Source organism: Stegostoma tigrinum, chromosome 19 (genome assembly GCF_030684315.1).
Source record: "Stegostoma tigrinum isolate sSteTig4 chromosome 19, sSteTig4.hap1, whole genome shotgun sequence".
Classification (NCBI taxonomy): domain Eukaryota; kingdom Metazoa; phylum Chordata; class Chondrichthyes; order Orectolobiformes; family Stegostomatidae; genus Stegostoma; species Stegostoma tigrinum.
In genome coordinates, this window is record NC_081372.1 from 20348538 (window position 1) to 20359022 (window position 10485).

Genomic DNA, 10485 nt, shown 5'->3' on the forward strand with positions numbered 1-10485 from the left:
TCTGAGGAAAAGCACAACCAATGATGTCCATTTTAAAAAATGTGTTGTTATAGTTACATTTGGGGAAAGTGGCAGCAATTTCTGCACAGAAATCTCCCATGAACAACAATGAACAGACAATCATGCTGTTGATTTAGGGGTGGATATTGCTCAGTATAGTAGGGATACTCCTGTACTCTTGTAAATAGCCTTGTGGGGTCTTTAACATTCGCTGAAAAAAGATATGTCTCTATTGGTTTAGCTTCTTATCCAAAGTAGAGCACCTCCTATGGCGGATGCTGGTGTAGTACTGTCCGAAGTATTTGTGCATATATGCTGGAGTGTAATTTGAACCCAGAATAGTATGACTCAAGAGGCTATCATGCTACTATCAATTGAGATACGGCTGGTACCTAAATTTCGTGCTTAAGTTTTCTTTATAACCTTGAACCAGTGACCTTTCATGTATAAACATCACAATGTGGAAACCATAGAAGACAATACAACACACTTTCTAGACTTGAAAATCCTGTGCCTGGAAGGGTATCACAATGGTAACCCTGTTAGGGTGCCTGAAATAATTTTAAGATGGGATTCTATAAGGACCTAGCTCTTTTGCCTTCTTATTGTTTGTCAGATTCTGCTAGAAGTTGAGCTGAATCTCGCAAACTTCTGATAGCATTGTAGGAAGACATGGATATGAAGGATTGATAAGATTTCTCATGCCACAACTTTACAATTGAATGTTTTTTTTTCCATTTCAATCTCAATCTTCTCTGACTAGAATTGTCAGTTCTAAGAGGTAACACTAATTTACTGTTGTGAAATTCCTGCCATAACAGATAACCCTGCCACACCAAGAACATGATTTCCAGATCCCATAAAGCTAATCAAAATCTTTGGGACTTTGAATGGGCGTCTGTGCCTTAATAGACTGGTGATGATTGATACCCCACTGCATTTGAGCAGAGCCCCAGAGATTTTGGATCCTCCAGGTGTCGTTTGAGTATGGGTGGCAGCATAAAATGGGTTACGTACATTCCTCCCAATTTTCATTGTTCGTGAAAATCTTGAGTGCGTGGGAAATTCCAAAATCAGAGTTAATTCTAGATTGGGGCAAGTGGACTATTTAATTGTGGTTTCAATCCCAGTTGAACTGCAGACTTCAGGGTATTTGTTTTGGTCAACTAATTGCTGCCAATGATGTCAATGACACAGCAAATGGAAACCTCAGTTCTTAATGATACAGCAGTATCAGGTATTTGATTTTCATCCATGATGTGGAGTGATAAAAAGAGTATTGTATCTAACTCTTGGTGAACAGACCAGCCAGAGTCTCTGCTTCAGGTGCAGTTATTGATTATGGCTTTCTGAGAGAAGTTTTCTTAAATTTAACACATTTAGTTATTGATGAGCATCCCCAATAGTGGGATTTCCCTCATAAATCTGAACATCTTTGTAATCGTGACAGGCAATATCTTCAACACCAGGAACAGAATTAGGCCATTCAGCCTTTTGACCCTGTTCCACCATTCTAAATCATGGCTCGTTATCTACCTCAATGCTATTTTTCCCGTGCCATTCCCATTTTCTTTGATGCCATTAGTATCTAGAAATCTACTTACTCCTGTTTTGAAAATACTCAATGACTGAGTTTCCACAGCCCTTTGAGATCAAGAATTCAAAATTTCACAGGATATTAAACACAACTGATGTTTCTTTAAAAAAAAACTGACTTTTAATACATTTCCAAAATTTACCCAGCAGTGTACTCAAAAATCAAAATTGGCTGCCTGCTAGTGAATCGTAGAGTTTTAGCTAGTTAGGCTATTGCTAATACGATATTTTCTGAACATTAAATGGCATGTATTTAAACAGTGGCAGGATAAATCAACAGGGATATTTTGCATTTCTATAGCCCTGCAACAACTGGCCCAGGAATAAACAAACTGTATTTCAAGAAACTGTACCAGCAGAGCAGCAGGGAGAGAAAAATAACAGCAAAACTGGAAGAATCTCTCTCTCTCTTCCAGGTTTCTCTTAGCTTCTCAAAAGAAATCACCTTCTAGAGATTAGAGAAACATCATTCACTTAAAGGTGAAAGTTATCTGCATATTCACTACTGCTGAGGATGCAAGACAACAAGAAAACAACAATGGTCTCAGGTTTAAACTTGAGTAGACAGTACAGGAGGACATACTAGAAGCAGCACAAGGCATGCCTAAATATGAGGTGTCAACCTGGTGAAGCTACCAAACAGGACTACTTCTATGCCAAATAGCATATGCAGCAAGTACAGGCAGCTAATTAATCCCACAGCCAACATATCAGATCTAAGCTCTGCAGTTATACCTTGGTAGACAATAAAACAGTTTGCTGGAGGAGGAAGCCCCACAAATATCCCCATTCTCAATGACAGAAGAGTCCAACACAAGAGTGCAAAAGATAAGGCTGAGGCATTTGCAACAATCTTCAGCCAGAAGTGCCAGGTGGATGATCCATCTCAGCCTCTTCCAATGGTCCCCAGTATCACAGATATCAGTCTTCAGCCAATTCAATTCACTCCATGTGGTATCAAGAAACAGTTGGATGCACTGAATACTGTAAAGGCTACGGGGCCTGGCAATATTCTGGCACAATACTGAAGACTTGGGTTCGAGCATTTGCCACTCCTGTAGCCAAGCTGTTCCAGCACAAGTACAACATTGGCATCTACCCAACAATGTGGAAAATTGCCCAGGTATGTCCTGTACACCCAAAATCAAAATGCACCTAACCTAGCTAAGTGCCACACCACCAGCATACTCTGGATTATCAGTGAAGTTTTAGGGGGGTGCTTTCAAGCAGCATCTGCTCGTGAATAACCTGCTCAGTAACACCCAGTTTGGGTTCTATCAGGGCCACTCAACTCCTAACCTCATTACAGCCTTGGTTCAAATGTGAACAAAAGAGCTAAATTCTAGAGATAAGGTGAGAGTGACAGCCCTTGACATTAAGACCATATTCAACTAAGTCTGGCATCCAGGAGCCCTAACAAAACTGGAATCACTGGTTGCAATCATACATGGCATGTAAGAAGACGGTTGTGGTTGTTTGCAGTCAATCATGTTAGCTCCAGAATAACTGTGAAGGAGTTCCTAAGGATAGTGTCCCATGCCTAACCATCTTCAGCTGTTTCATCAATGACCTTCCCTCTCTCATAAGATCAGAAGTGGGGATGTTCACGATGATGGACAGTGTTCAGCACCATTCATGATTCCTCAGAGACAAAAGCAGTCCACGTTCAAATGCAACAAGATCTGCACAAATCCAGGCTTGGGCGGACTAGTAGAAAATAACATTTGTGCCAAACAAATGCCAGGCTATGACCATCACTAGTAAGAGGCAATCTAACCACCATCTTTGATATTCAATGGTGTTACCACCACTGAAACCCCAGCTATCAACATCCTTATGGTTACCCTTGACCAGAAACTCAAATAGACTCACCACATAAACACAGTGGCTACAAGAGCAGGTCAGAGGCTAGGAATACTGCAGCAAGTAACCTCACTTCCCAAAGCCTGCCCACTATTGTGAGGCACAACTCAGGAGTGTGATGGAATACTCCTAACATGCCTGGGCGGGTGCAGCTCCAACAATGCTCAAGAAGCTTGACACCATTAAGGTCAAAGCAATCCATTTGATTGGCACTACATCAACAAGCATCCACTTCCTCCACCAATGATGTTCAGTGGCAGTAGTATGTATTTTCCACAAGATGCACTGCAGGAATTCACCAAAAGTCCTTAGACACCACCTTCCAAACCCACGACTACTTCCAGCTGGAATAAAAATGGTTTCAGGTACACAGGAATACCAAGTCACTCACCATCCTGACTTGAAAATATATCACTGTTCCTTTAATGTCACTGGGTCAAAATTCTGACATCCTCTCCAGTGTGGCCAACCTGCAACACGCAGACTGCAGCAGTTTAAGAAGGCAGTGCATCACCATCTTCTCAAGGGAAACTAGGGATGCTCAAGAAATGCTGGCAATTCAGCATTATCCACATCCAACATATGAATAAAAAAAGCCTCAAGGTTTCTAAATACTTTTAAGCATGTATTTTATCTTCATTTTCCTACTGGACATGATAGAGTGTTTCAATTCTGGGTTTTGTATTGAGTCTTTATTATTTTCTTGGGGTTAGTAAGTAACAAAATTTCTCTGCCTTTCACACTTTTGCCTAGGGGACATCAACCCAAGATGTGAACAGAGCAAGACCATCAAGCCAGTGCTGCTCTGCGCTGCCCATTCTTTTTCTTTCAATTCTCACTTTTCTTCAAATTTTTAACTTATCTGGAGGCGAATGTAGGAGATCGAAGGTCGTCACTGGCGAGTCCTCGAGGTGAGTCCCAGACCAGGTCGGTGTGGGGACAGTGAGTCCTGGAGACGAGTGTCAGGCCAGGCCAGGCCAGCACAGGGGCAGTGAATCCACGCATGTCAGAACAGGCCAGCGTGGGGCAGCAAGTCCCGGAGCAGAGGCCAACAGGGAGGGAGTGGTGGGGGGAGGTGACTCCCACAGGCAAGGCCCTTGGGGCTTGGAAGTGAGGCCTTGAGGTTTGAAGCCCAGCACTGTCTAGACACTTTGCCCGGATAGTCTCAAGGCTTGGTGCTGGCACGCACTTGATGGAAATACTAAAATACTGAGTACTCTTTAAAAAGAAAACTTCCTTATTCTTATGCTGAACTTTTATTTATAATTCTTTCATGTCTGTAACACGTACTTAAGTATTATGTACCTAGGTACGCTGTACCTACGATGGCACCAAAGCCGCAACATTACAAACTTTTCACTGCATTCATTCAAGTGCATGTGACAATAGAGGCTAACTCAATTCAATTCATGGTAAAGTGGTAATTTCACTGATTAAAAAGCCAGCCTACTGCTGTGGGTCATGGCTTTGAATGGTGACAGTGAAAACTGAATTCAATAAAATTTGCAATTAAAAACTAACCAAATGATTGCAATGTAGCATTGTTGATTGATGTAGAAATCCATCTGGTTCACTGATGCCCTTTAGGAAAAGAAACTGACCATCCTCAACTGGACTGGTCTACATGTGACTGCAGACCCACAACAATGTGGTTGATTCTTAACTGCCCTTGAAATGGTCTAACAAATTATATCAAATCATTACAAAGACTAAATAAGGGAAGACCATGTGACTTTGGCACCTAAGCATCAGAAAGGATGCCTTGAGGGCTCAAAGCATCAGATGGCAAGGAAACATTGTGCTGATTGCCAACACCCACTCCCACCATCAATCCTGTCTCAATCAATGGATCAGTACTCTTCATTGCTGAATGTCAATTGATAGAAGCACAGTGTATTCTGGGCAGAAGACTTTAACATCCATCACTGAAAATAGCTCAGTAACAGCACTGGATGGATCCTAAAGTTCATAACTACTAGGTCTACAGCAGTCAGTGGGGGAACCAACAAAAGGGCAAAAATCTACTTGACAACGCCAATTTACCTGCTACAGTTTTGTCTATAACAATATTGGGAAAGGGTAACAATAGCAAAGTCTTTGTGTAAATGAAATCCCATTTTCACACTCAATTGCACTGTACGGCACTACCTTCATGCTAAACCTGCACCAGGTTAAATCTGAACTTCTCAGAGCTAGGGGGTGCGTTAAACAGCATCAGGGGCATCAGTGCTGGACACAAGACTCTGCAAGCAAAAGAGGCAGTTTACTTTAGGGGATCACATTTGGTGTAGGAACCATGGGAATTGCACTACACAGGTAGGATGTATGGTCAGATCAAGGTCAGGTCCAGTGACCTATAAAGTTCAATGGTCCTGAACAAGCACATGGACCATATGATAGCTGCAAACTTGCAAGCAGGGTGGAATCAAAACATGCCCATCTCCTCGACAGCCTTTCTGATTGTTCCAAAACCTGTGGGTTGTCCCTCTCCATCAAGCATTGAGGCTACCTCAGAATCTGAGATGGACACAATGGATGTCGCTGCCTCAATGTCTTTGCTGCCTGAAGAAGAATGAGTTTCTTCCAAGATAGTCCAGGTGCAAGAAGCAAGCTAGTGTGCTTTACATGCTGCCCGTATCTAAGGCAGAATTAGGAGGAATCTGACCCAGTGCTAAAATGCTCCAGGATAAGCTACAAAACAAAAAGAACTGACCTATGTCCTCAGAGTCAGAGAGGGAGGGACGTAGTCTTTGTAATGAGGTCAGCCAGGTGGACATCACAGAATATGGATTTCCCTAATTGAGGTTGTTAATCTTGTCCAATCAGGGAGCCCTGACTGACAAATAAGAACAGGAATGTCAAGCATTCTGCTCAATCTGAGAGTGCTGGATTAGTGTATTGGTCTCGCCATGTGTAAACAAAAGGTGACTTGATGAGATACCAGCCTCTGTGGAGTTATTTCAGTACGTGATGCTCAATTATTGCTTGCCTAATGACACCAGGGCATTTAGCCCATAAGTGACAGTGCATTTTAGGGATACAGAAACAGGAGTTGGCTATTCAGCCTCTGAAGCCTGCTTTGCCACTCAATACAATCATGGATAATTATCTACTTTAATGTCTTCATTGATGTTTAGAAATTTGTCAATATCTACCTTAAACATACTGAATGACTGAGCCTCCACAGGAGTAGAGAATTCCAAACATTCACAATGCTCAAGGCAAAATCATTTTTTCCCTCATCTCTGTGCAACTGGCTTCCATATTTTGAAATTGTATCCCTCGTTCTAGACTCAACTGTGCAAACATCTTACTTATCTATTCCTTTAAGCATCCAATGTGATCTCCTCTTATCCTTCATACATCTAGAGAATATATGCCCACTTTCCCCAATCTCTCATCATAGGCCAGTACTGCTACCCCAGGAACAAACCCAAATAATTATTTTTGCACACCATCTATGGCAATAATATCCTCATTATGCTAAAAGAAACCAAAACTGCACTCCAGGTATGCTTTAATCACAATTCTATATGATTAAACTGAGACTTCACTACTGCTGTGCACAAATCTTGGAGCAATCAAGGTTAATGTGCCAGTTGCCTTACAAAGTAATATCTGTACCTGCACTTACCAGTCTTCAGTGAGCTTTCTAGTTTACATAGAAGAGTGAAGTGTTACGCATGTGGACTTGTATCCACTGGACTTTAGAGGATGAAGAGGTGATTTTATTCAGAGTGTAGTCATGGCTTTGATTTTGTTGTTTATTGTTGACTTTACTTCATTCAGAAGTTGTTTCTTCTTAGTGGAGGTTGATTTGTGCACTTTCCCATTTACCGGTGACCCACCTCATGCTCTTAGCCTGTCCTCAGTCTCTCATTCCTTGAAAACCCATTCACACTTAGACCTTTCGCTTTGCAAATCAACTGCATTTCCCCTTTCATTTCCTTCCCCAAACTGTTTTCCCACTCCTTCCCAATCTATCTCAGGCCTCACTCTCACTGTCTCCTGCTCTCCCTATGCCTATTACCTCTACCTCGGTCCCAGTCGCTTCAGCCGCACTGCGCAGCCACATTAACACACCCCACTTGTCAATCCAGTTATGTTTCTCTGCACAATTGTCTTCGCCTGTGTATCCACTCAACTTCCCTCTCTACCTCCAAATCCTGTTCTCTGCCCATTTCCACCAACCTGCTCCACCTTGGATCCCCTGCAATCCTTTCGCCACTCCTCTCCCCCACCCCCACACTGTCCCACACCTTTCCCTCTCCTCTCACTCACATATATCACCCCACAGCCATCCTCACTCCCCCATCCCCCCTCCATCCCCACTCCATTCCTCACTCCCTCATCCCCCACTCACCACTCCATCCTCACTCCTCCCAACCCACTCCCTCCTCCATCCCCCACTTCCCCTCACTTCTCCTCCACTCCATCATCCCCAGTACCCCCCCTTCCTCACTCCTCCTCCTTCCATCCCCCTCTTACAGTTCCCTCACTGACCCTTTCCCTCGATTCTCCGTCCTCATTCATTCATTCATTCCAGTCATTCCTCTCCTCGCCTCTCCGCCCGTTTCCATGGTTACTCTCCCTCCTGCTCTTCCAACAGCTGCCACGAAGTCCCCAATTTCAGGGGCAACGAGCGAGCGCCCGTACGAATTTATCCAAACTACCGTAAGATGTGACCTCTTTTCCTTTAAAAGTGTACATGTTTGAAATAACCTGGAGAAAATAAAAAATGTGGCAATAAAAACGGAACTCGGACTCGAAACGCCAGAGCCAACGCGAGGCCGTGGGTGGAAGCGGGCGAGCTCACTGGCCTACTAACTTCGGTCCTGCGGCTGCGCAGTGGGGCTGAAGCGACTGGGACCGAGGTAGAGGTAATAGGCATAGGGAGAGCAGGAGAGAGTGGGAGTGAGGCCTGAGATAGAGCCGCCTCCGTGAGAGAGACCTGAGGGAAAGCAAGGGCAGCTCCCAGCGACTGTGAAGACTCGGCACGGCCTCGGAGCCTGCAGGAGAGTGGGTACGGATCACCCAGGGGAGTGGGATTTGCTGCTTGGCGCCGGCCTAACCCGCCTTCTCCCCAGGTGGGTGTGAACCCGCTTTGCCCACCGCCTCCCGGATCCGCCATGTACTGTCTGCAGTGGCTGCTACCCGTCCTGCTCATCCCCAAACCCCTGAACCCGGCCCTGTGGTTCAACCACTCCATGTTCATGGGCTTCTACCTGCTGAGCTTCCTGCTGGAGAGGAAACCCTGCACCATCTGCGCGCTGGTTTTCCTGGCCGCCCTTTTCCTCATCTGCTACAGCTGCTGGGGGAACTGTTTCCTCTATCACTGCGGCGGAGCCCCGCTGCCTGACTCCGCTCACGACCCCAACATTGTGGGCACCTAGCGCCAGCCTGCCGCCGCCTCCACTCGGACAACCTCCGCCAACTCAGCCTCCGATGGTCTCTCATTCTCCCTTCAATTGTTTTGTCAACCTCCTCCCGTCTGTTTGACCGTCCTTCCGTCAAGGGGATGCGATTACTTTTACTTTAGAAAAGAGAGGATTTCTTCCCGTTTTCCCTGTGTATCTTGGTACACCCTTTTGCGCCAAGACCGTTGGTGGAAGTAGAATTTCGTCTGCAGACGGCAGCTTCCATTGCAAAGGATAACGTTCTCGCGGATGTGGAATAGGAGTGCTGCATGGATTTGTATTTGGAGCCTGCCCTGTGTATGATTACACGAACTAAGTTCAGTATTTCTACTTTTTTTCTTAAGCCCTCGGAAGAAGTGGCCTTTTCGCAATCGCCTGAATAGTGGAAACATTTCGTATCGGTTTTCAAACTTGGGTAGTAAATAATGAACCTGTGTAACAGAGACCTACTGTTCATCACCTGTCTTCTCAAGTTCTTAAGGATGACTTAGAAAACACCTTATGGCTAATAATGTGTATGACGTCATTTATCGGAGATCTTAGTGTTTTGTGGTTAATTTAGGGCATCATACCTATATATTTTATTGGGTGTTCATTTGTTTCTTAGTCTTTCAATGAGAAGGATGCTATTTTAGCACAATTATTAGCTCAAATAGTATCGCTTTTGTGTTAAAAATGCAGGGATTTTGGTGTAGGTTGTGATTAAATATGCAAATGTTTCACAGTTTACGTAGCTAGTTTATATTTGCACAGTGGGTTTGAGATTTTATGCCAGTCATTACTATTGAAAATTATTACAAAAATTGTTGGTAATACAAGTGTCAAACCTTACTGACTGTCTTTGTGCTAGCACAAAGACATTTAATTGATATTTTATCTCATGATTATAGAGGGAAACAAATTACAAGATAATTTTATTCAGTTGTGATTTTTCCACTTCACTCTTTGATCATGTTTGAACCCACTAGTGCACTTCCATCTGCGTCTGTGATGTGCAAGCGTGTTGCATGATGCAGTCGAGAGCACCAAATTTTTTTTTAAAGTGAGCTTCAGAGAATAAAACGGGTTTACAGCATTATTGGAACTGTTTCTTTTCTGATTTATCAATAAGTCTGACCATTTGCTAATGTATGGTACACGTTACAGTCAGTTTGTTTCTGGTTCACCTAGCCCTCAACTTTGATCAAAAACTATTCTAACTTCGAATCACTAAACCCAGTAACCATGTGGATATAAAGCACAATTTTGCCAACTCAGTTGTATTTTTAATTATTTTTCTATTTGGGCTGTCTGTTTAATAATTTGAGTCTCCTAAATTAGATTACTTTTTGTTGCAGATAAAGGCAGCCTGATGTGAGATGTAGTGCGTCACTTTCATTTTTTTTCTTTCATCTGTCTCCAAAGTTATTATTCTTTCTTCCTGTTACAATAAACAATGAAAGTTGACATTCTAATCTTGACACAAAGAGCCATCTCAACAAAGTGTCTTTATCCAATGTTTACATGAGTGTACGTTCATTCTGAGCATGTTAGGGGTGATTGATTAAACAAGAGTTATGATCTTTAAGTAAATGAGGTAGAACATAGCTGCTACTTAACTTTTCCCATC

The 10485-nt window shown here is 43.3% G+C and overlaps 1 protein-coding gene across 1 annotated transcript; it reads left to right on the forward strand.

The window, feature by feature from the left end:
- Positions 1 to 8304: 8304 nt before the first annotated feature.
- Positions 8305 to 10233, forward strand: blcap (bladder cancer associated protein). Its single transcript, XM_048550046.2, has one exon. The coding sequence runs from the start codon at positions 8589 to 8591 to the stop codon at positions 8850 to 8852; it is 264 nt and encodes an 87-aa protein (XP_048406003.1). The 5' UTR covers positions 8305 to 8588; the 3' UTR covers positions 8853 to 10233.
- Positions 10234 to 10485: the final 252 nt, after the last annotated feature.